Source organism: Pleurodeles waltl, chromosome 6 (genome assembly GCF_031143425.1).
Source record: "Pleurodeles waltl isolate 20211129_DDA chromosome 6, aPleWal1.hap1.20221129, whole genome shotgun sequence".
NCBI classification, from domain to species: Eukaryota; Metazoa; Chordata; class Amphibia; order Caudata; family Salamandridae; genus Pleurodeles; species Pleurodeles waltl.
In genome coordinates, this window is record NC_090445.1 from 1,385,282,743 (window position 1) to 1,385,299,452 (window position 16,710).

The following is a 16,710-nucleotide window of genomic DNA, read 5'->3' on the forward strand; positions in this document are numbered from 1 at the left end:
TTTGCTTTTATCCCTTTTTTAAATAATGATTAGGGTCCAGCAGCTGCATCAAAAATACCCAAAAGGCGGGAAGCCAATCCCAAACCTATTCACTTTACCTATGTTTGCTAATAACTAACCTTAGTACATTTCTTTAATGATGTTAAACTGCCACCGTTTACAACTGTTTTCATGAAATTGCAATTTCGAAAAAGACACAATAGATTCTTGATGAGCCACTTCAGTTTTGGTCTGCGATTTTTTATAAAATGCGGCCGTCTCTCTGAAAGCCTGACTGCTTCTAGTTTGTTAGAAGGAAGAAGCATGCTCTTAACTAGCTAATGATATGTGAAATGTATGTAAACATTTGTGTTGTAATCAAACGTTTATGTTGTTCTCTTCCTCTCCGTAGAGACATTCAGAGGCTTGGAATCTCATTAATTGGTCACCAGAAGAAGATCCTGACCAGCATCCAGATCATGAGAGCGCAATTGATGAACACGCTAGGACCCAGGATGCACATGTAGTTACAACCCATTAGAAGAGCTACATCCTATCCGCTTGGGCTAGTCAAGCCTACTGCACAAACGACCATGTGGCCTCTTGTAATTAACGTGGCACCCAAACAAGGAAGCAAATGCCATGAACACAGTACTCTGTATGGTGCACTTTCTTGAGACAAACTCAATTTCTTGGAATTGGCAGCATAACCTCATCACTTCTTGTTTCTTTGTTTTGTTTATGAGGAAAGTCTGAGATATTGACCTTGATTTAGAAGAGATCTACGGTGAAACATGTGTGATCTCAGTGCAGAGGACCCATTTTGATAAGCATACAACCTCATGTCTGGAAGGCATTCGTTGTGAGAAAGAACAACAACATGGACACAAGCACACTCATTAAAGCCTCTACAAAAAGGACTATATATCCCTATGTACCATGTAATTTCCAGGCCTGTTCATACCATATTATCTTCTGGAGGTGAAAACTAAACTGGAAACATTGAAAATACTCTGTCTGAGCTAAAAAAAAGAACATATGCGAGATTACTGAGCACTCTCTGTAATGAACAATGGATCTCAGTCTTAAGTGAGACAAGGAGATATCCACAGGGCTGCGAGAAACTGTATTATGCACAACATGCAACAACAAGCTCAGTTCCTTCAGTGACGTGTCATAGTTTCTAGAAATTTGCCAGACTTGACAAATGGGAATCTGTGGCATTCCACTATGCCCTACCGCATATTGCTAATATACATGGACATCTTAAAAGCTCCACTTTTTGACGATGGGCTCATCCTTTGCAAGATGTAGGCATATTTTCAAACCCTAACAAGAATATTCTTTTAGATCTATGTTCACACTGTAGATGCTTCCGAACATTCAGAATCAACCTGAAGTGTTTATCTTCAATACACACATGCTTGACAAGATTTACATTTAATGCATATTTAGATGTCACCGCTCCTGCACTTGCAGCATCTTCTGCCTAACGCTGCGCCTTAAAGCATGCGCACCAGAAACCTCTTTCACATTTCATATAATCAAAAAACCTCACATAGGCAAATATGTGCCTATTTCATTCCAGATTGCAACAATGATATCCATTGGTTCATATTTTATGAAGCTGAATCTTGGAATCTGGAGATCATCTTCACAGATAGATTTGTATGCAAGTTCTGCTCACAACGCCAATATTTTACACACAAATACAGATAAACAGTACAGCAAATTGCTGCGGCATCGTTTGTAAGGGGTAAGGCTAAATGCCATTCCTCCGGACGTAAACCCATCTTCATCTGTCTTCCCTACGTTTGTAGGTTTTAAGATCTTCCCTCTGGTACATCAAAGTGAAAAGAACTGTGAGACTGAGGAAATGTGTCAGAAGATTCCATGGCTTTGGACGGCAATATTTTCACTGCCCCCTTGATATGTATGAACAGTATTCAAGAGTGTTTGTGTGTGAGTGTGGGTTGTGGTGTGCATGTTGCTCAAACGTCAATTTTCTGAAATAGGATGTCATGTCACACTTTTGGTGAGCTCTCTAATGATTCGGAAACTACTGTTTTCAACTGCACTGAACCAGGGGTATTGGCTCTTGTTACACATCTACCCATCAACATCGGGGCACACAGGTGATTAATTAGAATGAGGAAAGTGTTTGAAAGGAGAAAAATCCCGTATTTATACTTTTTTTGCGCCGCATGTGCGTCGTTTTTTGACGCAAAAACGGCGCAAACTTGCAAAATGCCATTGTATTTTGTAGGTTTGCGCCGTTTTGCGTCAAAAAGCGGCGCAAATGCGGCGCAAAAAAAAGTATAAATACGGGCCTTGCACTTACCCAAATGGCATTTAGAGAGCTTAGAGTAAAAGGATGTTTGAAATCTGTGGCATTGGACAAATTATCAATTCTCGGGATTCCAGGCAAGGTTTTTAGTTCATTATGATGGATTTGGCTCTTGGGTAGAAGAGATGGAAGTGTCAGAGAGGGACCCCTGACCGCATCCGTGGGTAGACTTGTAAGACTTTACCCTTAAGAGGCTGGTTGGCCAGAGGAGGAAGGGTTAGCCTTGTGTCTGATGCAGTGATGGCAGGAGCAGCTAGATCTGCGTGTAGCTTGTTTTCTGTAGTCCACATTTTGGTGCACTTGTTTTTCTGGCTGCATTCAGAAGTGGGCATTGAAAAGTAAGTGATTATTCAACTGGATACTGTAAGAGAAAGAAAGACACTGCGTGGGGAACAGAAAGTGAGCAAAAAGAGAAGGCCCTGCATATAACAATTCTACCTCATGTTCTCAGCTGGTTATCAATGATGATATTTCACTTGTATTATCAAAGCAGACCCTTACTAGAGTTGGCCATTCTGAACACGAATTTCACTATTTAAATTGTAAAAATACATGGATAGTTATACCCTTATACAAGCCCATACTATGCACTTTAGAGTATTTTTTGTTACATTACAAGTAAACTGCAGCTACTGCGAAGTGACTTTCCATTCTAGCATTCACAATCGGTTCCTGTTTTAGAAATCTCTGTAGAATATTAGATGGATTTGACACAGCCTTCTTTTCCATCCGACAGAAGTAGCGAGGAAACACAGTTCAAGTTTACATCATAGCATCAATTCACACTGAATGCTACCTGACTGAGCCTGTATAGATCTCAGCAGTTCCCCATTATTCCGTGACGCAGGGCAATTTTACCTACGGATAAGAATAAAACACATTTTTAGGGAGAGATTGCTACTTCTGTGGTTCACGCTGTCTTGTGGTGTAGCAATATGCTCTGTAGCGTTTATTCTTGTGGAAAATCTCCAAATGAACATCAACGTAGATGCCTCGTGGCGTGTAAAACACAAGTCTGCCTTTAAAAAGATTCCCCCAAGATCAAACACAGGCTAGAAGCATTTTTGACTACCCTCACAAAGATAGTGCCTACACGTGCTGTAGATTTAGCAGTGTGGCTAGAAGCATTCTTGACTACCCTCACAAAGATAGTGCCTACACGTGCTGTAGATTTAGCAGTGTGGCTAGAAGCATTCTTGACTACCCTCACAAAGATAGTGCCTACACGTGCTGTAGATTTAGCAGTGTGGCTAGAAGCATTCTTGACTACCCTCACAAAGATAGTGCCTACACCTGCTGTAGATTTAGCAGTGACAATTTGGTAGTGGCTGCAGGCTCTAGCTTTTCTGAAAGTATGGAAAGTAGTCCTTGGCTTGTTGAAATAGACCACATTAATTAATATTAATGAGCAAACTGACAGTTGGAACACTTCCACTGATTTGTTTTCCATTTCATTTCCCATCTGAGAGACCATTTAAAAGTGGATAAACTGCACGTATGACCAAGCAGCAATGTTACAGAGCATGAAAACGTAAGCGTTTCATCTTTATGTTGCTGTAAAGTTTAAAAAGACACGTAGATAATATGGTAGTTTATTGCTGTGATTTACGCATTACTACAGCAGAAACCGGGCAACAATGCAACGGCATCCAAATTCACTAAAGCCATTGTTTCAGCAACGAGAAGGGAGCAGTACTGGATAGGAAGCTGCTTGTATAAGCACCGTCAACGTGTAATTAGATGTATTTGTATCTGTCTCCTTGTTCGTAAGCTATAAACAGAAGGCTTGACCAGAACCTCTGGGAAAACACCCATCTGAATCTAAATTGCAGCATTTATAATTTTCTGACTGGTGATCCGTTCTGTCCCGTCCCAAGATCCAAATGCAGGAAATATTGGAGGCGATGTATGGGCGCAATAAATAGCTGTTGTTTTTAAGAAATTAATGACACGACAGTCTAATTGCTGCAATATTAAATTTGTGAAATGATGGAGTTGTTAAGTGCCATGCGTAAGAGAAATGAACTAAGTATACCTGCTATTCTTCCAGCACATAGGGATACTTTTATGACTGTAAAGATTGACCATTACAATCCTGTTTTGTCTTTTACCAGCCGTCCCACCATCTTTGTATGTGCAAGAGTTGTAACTCAGGTCCACCACAATTTTATAATCCCGTTAAAGCGTAAACCACAAAATAAGGAAAAGCGTTCTCATGAAACAATGATCTCGATACTATTCACAATCCATGCTTATAGAGGAAGTGAGCAGAGGAAGAAAGGGCGTGAGGAAAAAGGCTTATTAGATATGAAACAAGAACATATAGAAGAGTACAAGGTTGGCCTTTCCAAAAAATCATCAAAGGATACCAGTTTCCAGTAACCTCCAAAGAACTTTTCACAAACCAGCGTTGCTTTTATCAGCTACTGTCTGATGCAGAATTTTGTCTTATTTCTATACATTTGTGAATAGTTCATATATATATATATATATATATATATTGGAAATTGACAATTTAAAATATGGTCACCACCTCTTCACTAAGGTATCAGAAATAGTCTACAGTTCTTACCATTCTTGTTTGTCTGTAGTTAAATTATGGTTCTTGTGGTGGATAAATCTGGCCAATTTCCGAAAGCTCTTGTGTTTACAATTTTACTTCACACTAATGTTTTAAAGTAGGTTTTGTCATGGTGTGTGTGTGTTTGAGAGTATGTGTGTATGTGTGCGCAACAAAGAAACAGGGATGATTTACTAATTTTTCACACAATGCAGTGCAGAAACCAAATATCATGCTCTGTATTGCACAATGGGGAAAACACACCGCAGAACCACATCAACTCAGATTGCCCTGCTGCTGCTATACTCCCCTGCACTTGGGCTGTATGTAATTCGTCTTCCTTGTGTGACACAACAAATTAGACTGCCTTGCGCAAAGTGCAGATTTCCGCTACAAATTCCTATGGCTAGACACATTTCAGAAGGATCCCACACACTGGATGTGGCATGCGCACTTTAGCACACATGATATGTGTGGGTTTCTTTGTGGAAATAAAAAGATTTCTCCCTTTGTTAATGGCTGATTAACAAGGAGGCATTAATTTTTGTTGCAAAGCTTGAGATGGCTCTTTTAGAAGATGAGGCTTTGTGTCAAAACCTATAGGTGTTTGCAATGATCCACTCATGTGACGGCCCCCATGCATAGCCATGCAAAGTAGCCCAAAGTGGTTTATGCACCAATTAAAGTGCATCTTTTGAGCGAAAAATACCTTTTGCTCTGGAAAGTTAAGACCAATGTGTTGCTTTGCATCACTTTGCAAGGGCAGAAAGTATTAGTAGCTCTACTTTTATTATTGGGTTGCTAATCTTTATTTGTAGCTGCAGCTAGCCAATCTTCCTCTGAAAATTATGCAGTGAGATCACAATACACATAATTCATGCAACCTTCTTCAAGAGAATGGCTCGGGAAATCTCAAACACAGAACATCATATGAATAGGGTATTCTCTGCAATGGGACCAGTATTCAAGTGGCGATGTCATAGAGCAACACATATTGATTACACACCAGTTCTACCCAGAGATTACCGTTTTCTCCTGGAATGGTACTATTGAAAACCGAATTCTGTCAATTCAGTTTTGCAAAGACTACAATTTATTCCTGGCTGTGAGCCATTTGGTACTTGACTGTTTATACAATGTGTTGTTGATGTCACTTCTTCCAAGAATCAGACAATTTATCCATGTGTCTAAATTAAAGGAATAATTAATGTTGATTGCAGGTATCAGAGGCAGGTTTTGGCTGTCATGTTAGAATGGGACAGTAGGATTTCAGTACAATGTTGACAGTACTCAAATATGATAAATCCAGGTAACTATTTAAAAACAGGCTGCAATCAATTACGTTTGTAGTAACACTGCTACATGCTAAGTCAATTCATACAAATGGAAGATTTAGCGTTAGTGATAGATATAGCTGAAGAAATAGACCTGTCCTGTGAACTTTATCACGTGTGGTAGTAAACATTCATAAGTTATATCTATTAATGATAAAATCTGGACCATTTGTAATTGCATAAATTCACAAGGTTAATGTCAAGCTCTCTCACTTGAAGAAACATACAACTGTGTAAGTTCCACCGTAAGCTTTGTTTGAACAGGGTCACAATGTACACAGGAAAGATGCCCCCTACATGTTTCATGGTAATGTATCTAGACCTTGAATGAGTGGGACACTCTGTACACCCTGAAATTGTTCTGAAACGCCCCTTGTTATCGTATTTGAATCAGTGAATCCTAGCCTTTGACTCCATTACATTCCAAATTATCTGACTTTTTTTTACAAAAAACAAATGGGCAGTATTAGAGTTATTGCTCTTGTTTAGTACATTACCACCATGAGTGGCTTCTTGGTGTTTACGATTGATGTGAACCCAGATGAGGTCCATTATGCTGTTAATAGAAGTTATCGTCCTACTAGAGACCGGAAAAATGTCAGTATTCCTAAGTGAATTTGGGGTATGATTCAACAGTTGTACTACATTTTGGAAAAAGTCCTATCTCCAAGAATGGCATTCCTCGATTCCTATACTGAAATGAATAGTTATCAGCAGGACTAATTCTCCTCTTTGGCTAATAAAGCTAGAAGCAATCCAATATGTGATAGTACCACTAGCAATGTATTTATTAATTTCTCTATTTACTATACAATGTGACATGATAGGCGCAGTTTCTTTAAGGCAGCAGTCACAACCATGATACCATGTATGAAGATATTTTCTAGGCAGATAAACCAGCGGACAATATTCAGAAGAATAGTGGACAAAGTTGGAAAAGAGCTTTCAAAGTATTTTATTATGCACTGCTCCAATAAATACCACAGTAGTCTATGGGTTTATAGAAAACTGTTCTGATACTGAAGAAATATGTTTCAGAGTTAGACATCTCCTAGGTCTGAATACGAAGAATTTATTTTCTATATTAACGGTTTACAGGGTCCTATGTGCCAGTGGTGCTTCATTTGTAAGATTTTAAAGTAGTATGTCAATTCAAATATGATGTCAAATACTAGCTTTGAAAGCCCCCATCATCTGCTTGAAGCCCTGAGGTTGCTCTGTGTTCCACAATTTGCCTTCAATAAAGCTGAGAAAATCACATGAAATAGAAGAACAAGTTGGATAAGTAGAGCTGGGTCCATGTTAACAACCTGTACCTTTTCGCCCAATCCAAAACCAATGGTCAAAATGTTAACAAGTATTTATAATGACCCAAGGGCCAGTTTGAACAGGCAATAAAAAATGATGCATTTTAAGTCTTAAACATTTTGAGATCTTAAATAAAAAGTGTGAGGACAAATATAAATGTATTTTCCAAGATTGCAATAATCTGAGCTAAACTAGACCTTTATCTCATTTTTGTTTAATTTTATATGCATATCTCTCTCTATATATATTATTATATTATATATTGACAGAATATATTACTTCCTATGGAAGCTGTTTTTTGTATAAGGTACAGATGCAATGTGTTGTTTTTTTATTGCCATTTTGTTGTGCTTTCTTTCTGTTGTGGAAATCATTTTAAGTGATCATTAAATTTTGTAGTAACGGAAACAGTGAATTATAGAACAAGTTATGATGGTGGAAATTGGATTCCATGTAATCCTGTGTGGTTGAATCCTTTTCCTCTCGGTATTTCGCAGAGGGACTGCATTTCTTTGCCTCATTCTTCCTATCATTCTACTTTCAACTCTGCACCTCATCAATTAAAGTACACTATTGCTTCAAAAAGTGTTTCAGACTCTTGTGTTTTACAAAGGCCAATTTACCTTAACTTGTTGTATATCTGGATCCCTGGACATTGTGTGCTAAGGTTATTTTGCAAACATCAAGTTCACCGTGAGCAATTCACTCAGTATATCTTAGTCATAGTTAACCAAATTATTATCCTCTGATTCACACAATAACAAATCATGCATGTTAGAAATGGGGCCTCTAGTTCGCAGTCTATTTACACCCTGTCCAAGTAGAGACCCTCGTTTAGTCGGGGTAAGGGAGATACACAGCTCAGCAAACCCCTGCTCCCCCTTTGTAGCTTTGCACAAGCAGCCAGGCTTATCTCAGAGGCAAAGTGTAAAGTATTTGCACAAACACACACAGTAACAAAGTGCAAACACCACAAAAGTGCTCAACATCAGTTTAGAAAAATAGCCAATATTTACCTAAGTAAAACAAGACCAAAATGATAAAAATCTACCACACATAAGCAAAGATACGAATTTTCAAAGATTAAACTTCAATATTAGGCTTAGAAACACAATAGCTCCAACTTGGGCTAATACAATGTCAGTGACTGAGTCGTTCCCAACAATCCCACGCCACTCGTGAGGAGGGCGGCACCAGTCATGAAGTCACACTCCCAGGTACAGTACCTTTGGTAAACAAGGAGACAAGCTGGTGCACGGAGTCAAGGAGGTGTGGCATCGGTTCCTTACTGCAGAGCACAGGAGGTGATGTGGCATCAGTGCGAAGCGTTGGTTCCCGTATGATCCAGGGGGTTCAATGAATCTGGTGGGTCAAGACACGATAGGTGACCTCACGGGGTCACGCCACGGGGCTGCAGGCGCCACAGTACAGTTGTGTGTCACGAACGTAGGTGACACGGCACTCCGGGACTCATGGAGACATGGGACTCCAGCAAAGCTGCAGCAGCGTTGAGCCTGTGGTGTCGGTCAGTGTCGTCGCACTCCAGCGGGGACCACAGGTTTGTGTCACGAGCAGCGGCACGGAGTCGTGCAGTGGAGCTGGTTCTTGAGTCATCCAGACTTAATGTGTCTGGATCTTCTTGTTTCTCACCAGAACTCACTTCCAAGGGCCCAGGATGTGGATTGGCACCACTTGGCAAGTCAGGGTCCTCAGCAGGAGTACCCTGGTGCTGGCAGGTGAAGTTTTTGATGTCACTGAGACTTCTTAACAGGAGGCAACCTCATCCCAAGCCCTTGGAAAACTTCACAAGCATGATTTAAGAAAGCAAAGTCCAGGCTTTTCCTTCTTAAGGCAGAAGCAGCAGCAGGCCAGCACAGCAAAGCAACAGGCAGAGTGACAGGTCCTCCTGCTTCACATCAAGCTCTTCTCCTTGGTAGCAGTTCCTCTTGATCCAGAAGTAATCAAAAAGTCTGGGGTTTTGGGTCCACTACTTATACTCATTTCTGCCTTTGAAGTTGGCAAATTTCAAGGAAAGCCTCTCTTTTGTTCACAAGATCCTGCCTTGCTCAGGCCTGGTCCCAGACATACACCAGGGCGTTGGAGACTGCATTGTGTGAGGACAGGCATAGCCCTTTGAGGTGTAAGTGTCAGGTCCTCCTTCCCCAGTCTAGCCCAGGAGACTCATCAAGATATGCAGCACACTCCTCAGCCTCCTTTGTGTCACTGTCTAGAGGGAATTCACAAACAGCCCAACTGTCAGTCTGACCCAGATGTGGATTCCACAGGCAGGCAGAGGCACAGAATGGTTAAGTAAGAAAATGCCCACTTTCTAACAATCTAAAAACCAACTCTACCAAAATATATATTTTCAAATTGTGAGTTCAGAGACCCCAAACTCCAAATCTCGTTCTGCTCCCAGTGGGAAACTGCACTTAAAAGATTTTTAAAGGCAATCCCCATGTTAACCTATGGGAGAGATATGCCTTGCTTTAGTGAACATCGAATTTAGCAGTATTTTACTATCAAGACATGTAAAACACACCAGTACATGTCCTACCTTTTAAATACACTTTACCCTGTCCATGGAGCTACCCAGGACCTACCTTAAAGGTGCCTTATATGTAGTAAAAGGGAAGGTTTGGGCCTGGCAAGTGGGTACACTCGGCTGTGCAAAACTGCACACACTGACACTGCAGGAGCAGGTCTGGGACAGGTTTACCCATGTAACAAATAATGCTGCAGGCCCACTAGTGGCATTTTACATGCAGGTCCTGGGCACTCATTGTGCACTTTACTAGGGACATACCAGTAAATCAAATCTACCAATTATGGAAACCCAAATACCAATATCTTTTAGACAGAGAGCACTTGCTCTTTAGCACTGTGTTGTGTGGTAAAGTGCCCTTAGTATCAAAACAAGCAAAAACCAATTACAGCACAGGATCCAAATACAGGGGTACAGAAGCAAAAAAGTACAGGGAAACCATGCCAAGAGCTCCCAGGTCTAACAATGCACATCAGTTCTGTCCTTGAAATCATGGTACCCCACAAAGGCCAGCACACCAGCATATGTACTCTGGCAGAAACTCAAGGTTACTAATGGCTTCTACATGATTCAATTACAGTATATGTTTTTGAACAGGGACTATTTCTGTACAGGGTCATATACATTTACAAATTAAACAACACAAAACTAAAACCAAAACACTTCATTAGATATCAATCACCAGTTCCAAGAAGCAACAGCGACCCACAGAAAGCATCTCCCTTGCTGTTCAGCATGTGTGTCAATGATATTACATTTAACACTGTCCTATACAAAAGGGCCTAATCACAATCTGCTTTTGAAAGTGCATTTTAATGTACTACAATAGTACTATAAACAAACTACTATATGCTATTAACAAACCTACATGTGGAGTTTCTGTGTTTGCCTCACTGATCTTTTTCTGTGCGGAGATCACTTCACATATAAGTATAGGTTTCTGAAGTAACTGTGGGCAGGAGAGGGAGTGGCTGCAGAATGGGGAATACGTACTACTATAGGGTGAAGGAATAGAAAGGGGTAGCAAGGATTTAGGGAGGGCCAGAGAGGAGCTTAGAGAGCCTACCTATCCACAAAAGAGCAAGTCCTTTGCTATTCATAAACAACACTTCTAAAGTTACTACAGCCAACAATTGACCCAAAATTTGGCTAACTTACTCAATTTCGGAGCTGATGAAAATCCAGCACAACACATAGTCAACCACTGGTACTGTAACACCCTCCCATAGAAAATAATGACAATTGGGGGTCTAAAATAAAACCCCATTGGAAATAATATTAAATTAAATTAATTAAAATAGTTAAAATATAAATACATAAAATTCCTTTTCAAAAACAATTTCTAAAAATAATCGATATTCATCATTTAATTGAAAACAATTTTAATAGGCTTTTGGAAATTAAAAATTAAGGTCAGGTTAAAGTTTAATAAAATATAAAAAAATTAGTCCTCATTCAGCATCAGATTATTTTTAAAAAAATGAAAATGTTGCCCTTGATCATCTGTATGTTAATTCTGCTGAATAGTCCGAAGCAGGAATTACTTTGTACAAAGCCATATCAGCTATAATTAAAATATTTTTTATTATTTTTTAGTCCTCATTCATCATCAGATGACAAGGCTGTCTTTGACCTTCTGGGGCCGTATCACACATATAGTGCATTTTTTTATTTTTTGCACCAGGTGCACCTTTTAAAAGGTGTGCCCAGCACAAGCAAGAAAAATGCACAGTTTTAGCATGAATGCACTTCCCCCAGGGCAGCCGCAAACTTGTGCAGTTCTGGGGGAAGGTTACTCATGTGAAAACCAGAGCAGCTGCTTTAAAGCCTCTATGTGTTTCACTGTGTGTGCAGCAAAGCAACCACCTACACTTAAAGGGATTACAGAGTCCCTTGCAGGAGGGTGCAATGAGTGACTGCACCTGCCTGACAGGGAATGTCTGGGGGTTTCTTGGGACCCCCTTGCCCCCCTCCAGAAGGCTGCCATCAGTGACTGAACTGGCAGCGTTGATCATGACAGCTTCTTCGCCTCTGCACCCTCGTCTATAGTACAGCATGGACATAGAGGGAACGGGATTCCCTGATTTGCATGAGGCCACACCCCTATGCAAATGAGGGAACACCCTTTAGTGATCTTGCTGGTGCTATATGTGTGCCATCATTATTGGTATTACAGAATGGGTTGCACAAGCATCTTCTGCCCTTCTGTAATGCCAAAGTACCCTGGGGGCTCTCAAAGTGGGCGCACATGTCTGTTGCACCTCCGAGGCACTTCTATAATACAGCCCCTGGATGTTAATTCTACTGAATGGCCCGGAGCAGGAATAGCTGTGCATCAGGCATAGGACCTGTCCTGGTTCGTAATTCTTTGTTCACCATTCTAGATACCTTGACTGTAGATCCTTCATTATTTGCATTTGCAAATTGCATACTTTGTCTACTGATTTCAGACAGCTATTACCTATAGGAGAAATGGGTTGCAGTCAGTGCACACAGATCTACCTCCCTGCATAAAAACATCTTGAACAAAAGGAGCCTTTTTGTTGAGATGTGGGTATAGAGTTGAACATTAGTTCCGAAGAAAACTAAGAAAGAGACTTGCCTCAATCTTCAACTAAAGGATTTCTGACAATATATCACATACATGCTCCCAGAATTTCTCTAGCGCACTGCAGTTGGCAAACACATGTTCATCATTGGCGCTTATCTTCCCACAACAGCTGAGTCCTTTCTCTTTTGTGAATTTTGGCAGCTTCTTCAGTGAGAGATATACTCTGTGTAGAATTAAATTGTTTATAATTTACTATGTACATCATTTTTAATAATTCCCAATGCGTAGTAAAAAAAAAGAAATTGTGACTTTTAGGTGGGAATGTATTCTTTTATTTACACTTCAGCAAAATATTGTTTTTAATTTAGCATATTAAAAATAGTTAAAGATATAATGCAAGCTGACTTTAATTGGGCTCTGGCTTGCTTTCTTTTGTTCTACATTAAAATAAATATCTGAAATTAATTTGCAATAGTAATTAACATAATGATAATGATCATAAAACATGTTTTACTAATATTTTTTTTACTTAATAAAATTTCTTAGTTTTTCATATACTTTTCCATTGGAGGACTCAGCAGTCAGGGTGAAGATCTCTATAGGATAAAGTATAGGCAGATGTTCCCTATACTTTATAGTAGAGAGAGACATTTGTAGTAAGGACAGACATCTCAGATCAGTAATGGGGACAAAAATTCCCCACAACACCTTTGCCAAGGCATCACTAATATTTAAGGTTTATATTAATTTTCCAATCCGCCTCTTGAAAGAATCAAAAATGTCCCCCTCCCCCTTCAAAAACCTCAAATACCTTCTCTGTGCCCACTGAGAGAGCTATTTTTTTAGTGGTAATACATGACATAAAGTGAATGAGAGGGTGCAAAATATATCTGTCTCCGTTTATACATTGTACAGAATGATCCACTAACTGGAACTTACCCTTTTGACTTCACTAGGGATTCCATCATCGGCCTGGCAATGTGTGATCTCCTCTTTAGATTTTTCTCCATCCAATAGAACGTCAATCCACTAAAAATGCAGTTATATCCAGTCGGGAGACAACATTTTCCTCAGATGAGCAGGGTGTCTTGTTTACCTCTTGGTAAATCCCTTCAGCTTGTTTCTTAGGTCGAATAAAATGTTTTTTCTTTTGGTTAAAGTGACATATCAGTCACACTAAGAAAGAGGACAATAATAGGCTTAGAGGAAGTTCTGGTAAGTGCAATGTGTGAAATTTTATTTTCTGGACCCAGTAGGACAGAAAATGGAAGCGGGATGGGATGATCTTCAAGGCAGTAGTAGAAACCAAGAAACCTTCAGGGCGCTGTGGTGGGAGAGCTAGCATGAAAGTGCTGGGTTTCTCAGAAAACGGGAGAAATTAAAGAAACTGAGATCAGTCAGGGAAAATGAGCAACAGAGCACTTCCCTTTTGACATTTGTGTCAAGGCAACAGAAACCTTTTTAGACAGCAGATTGACACTTAGATTCCCCATGCATGATTATTGCAGCTGTTAAATTTAACTATGTGTGCCCTCAACGGTATAATTTCATTGACTCAATTGGTGATTCTGCTAAGGGCCTATCATGAGCAGGCACTTTTCCAATCATTCTTGTTGAGGGATTTTCAGGCCCTTCCTTTAACATCAGTACAGCCAGAGGTTACCGCTCAGTACCTATAATGTGTTGTGTACTGACATGGACCACTTGTGATCTATGGCCTTAAGTACTGTTGTGCTCTGATAGGATTAACTAAGCACTCACTTTATACTACTTACTTTCTAATGGTAGGTGTGTAGTTAAGGATATCTTAAACTCAAAAAGGAGGAAGAAGGGTTGAAGTTCAGGTACAGTATGACAAATTAAACACTCACAATGAAAATCAGTGATTAATCAGACCTACGTTTCTCTATAGGAAGGTGTGTGGTATTTAAAATGACAATCAAAACAAACCAGAGGTTACAGCTGAGGTATGACCCCAAACGCTTTTATAAATCTTCTACTTTAATGATTAATTTAATATTGAAGCATATCAACAATATTATCTTATGGGAATTTCCACAAAAGAAAACTTCTTCTTCAGCTCAGGAGTCACTTTTGGCCATCAAAAAAGCAACAAATGTATCTCAGTATAATTTGAGTCAATACTTACCTAAAATCTTCTAAAAGCTGAGATATCTCTCTTTAGGTGCTGAGGTTTCGGGTATCACACAGGACTTGGATGCAACTGAGGCATTTGCTCTTATCGCACCCCACCCCACCTAAAAGAATGTTCCATGTGATTCCCAGACCAAATGTGATTGGTGGTGCTACTGGTTTTGAACTACACAAAGGCAAAATGCTGTGTGTCCTGTGTGGTGCAGCTTATGGTTTCTGGTGTTTTTTGTTTGTGTGTTTCAAACACATCCAGTAAGGCCCACCTGGTCTTAGTTCACTTTCAATACCTCATTTATGCTGTAGGATTTGTCAGAAGTATTCGTGGCAGGGATAAATGTATTTAGAAGCGAGGATTTCTCTTCCCAAGACTGAGGCGAAATCTGCAAAAGTAAATCTCAAGCAAGAATTTGCTTGCAGGTTTGGGAATGCCGATAAACATAGAACACCCTGGAACTGTTCAGCAAGTTACTCTGGCCAATGGCAAGAGTACTTTTCTTTCCAGAACGGAAAGAAAAAAGGATCAATCCCAGACTTTGTGGATGGGTTAGAGAATACCATTTTCAGTTGGAAAAATATTTCCAAGCGGAGAATAAAAAGAAAATTAAATGTGCATTTGTACAGTGGGCTTCATTCCTTATAAATCAACACTATGGCCCTCATTACAACCTTGGTGGTAAATGCCGCATACCGCCGGGCTGACGGCTGGCAAGATACCGTGAGCATGGTGGTATACCACTACGGGTATTATGACCCACACAGAGTAATCCTCCACTATACAGACACCCACACAAGTCCACCAGCCCAAAGGTCAGTGTTAAATTGGCGGTACCAAAACCCACACCGTTACGCCAACAGGAATATGCTCACAGTATCAGGACCCACGAATCACCATGGCGGTCTTTCAACCACGGTAAACCATTGGCGGTACACACCGCTGCACTCAAAATACCCACACATTTACAAAGCACTACCACATTGGACAATTCAAACTACACACACCTGACACACATACACACTCCACACCCACACACTCACACCACTATAAAACACACCCATATTAACCACAACCCTTAAAACAAACAAAAAATTGCGAACAGAGAGAGACACAAGCACCCACTCTATCTGAGCCACAGAACACCATCACCCATACACCATCCACGCACCTCACAGCACACACCACAACACATCACCCCACACATCACCCCACACATCCTTACACATATCACTCACACCACATCCATGGCACCCCAAAGACACCCCAGGTTTTCAGTGGAGCTAAGGGTCATGGTAGAGGAAATCATCCGGGTAGAGCCACAGCTATTCGGATCACAGGTGCAGCAGACGTCCATTTCTAGGAAGAAGGAGCTATGGTGGAGAATCGTGGACAGGGTCAAAGCCGTGGGACATCACCCCAGAACAAGGGATGACATCAGGAAGAGGTGGAATGACCTACAGAGGAAGGTGCCTTCCGTGGTTGCAAGACACTAGGTAGCTGTACAGAGGACTGGTGGTGGACCCCCGCCTCCTCCCCCATAACTAACAACATGGGAGGAGGAAGTATTGACAATAATGTATCCTGAGGGCCTCGCAGGAGTAGCAGGAGGACTGGACTCTGGTAAGTCATATCTTTACTACTATATCCCCCACCCTACCTGTATGCCGTCACAAACTCCTACCCCTACCCTCACCCCTATCACTCCACCACCTCACATATACCCCACTATCACAACCCACCCATCCTAAAACCAAGCCCTGTATGTAACACCAATACCTGGACTCCCATCACAGACCTGCATGGACACCCATCACCACAGCATGCCCAGTAGAGAGAATCACCTAGCCCAAAAAATCACCACGTACACAAAGCAAAGCTGACGGGGCAATCACAACCATACAGGGAAACACACCTATGCACAAGATCGCACACGCAGA

The 16,710-nt window shown here is 40.6% G+C and overlaps 1 protein-coding gene and 1 long non-coding RNA gene across 3 annotated transcripts in view; one reads left to right on the plus strand and one right to left on the minus strand.

Moving 5' to 3' along the window:
• Positions 1 to 2,175, plus strand: part of EPHA8 (EPH receptor A8) — a 1,152,754-nt gene extending 1,150,579 nt beyond the window's left edge. The window contains exon 17 of the mRNA XM_069240710.1: positions 392 to 2,175. Within this exon, the coding sequence (XP_069096811.1) occupies positions 392 to 506 (115 nt within the window). The 3' untranslated portion in view covers positions 507 to 2,175. The remainder of the gene's footprint in view (positions 1 to 391) is intronic.
• Positions 1 to 16,710, minus strand: part of LOC138300869 (uncharacterized) — a 339,248-nt gene that overhangs the window by 135,994 nt on the left and 186,544 nt on the right. The gene's annotated exons all lie outside the window — the stretch shown is intronic.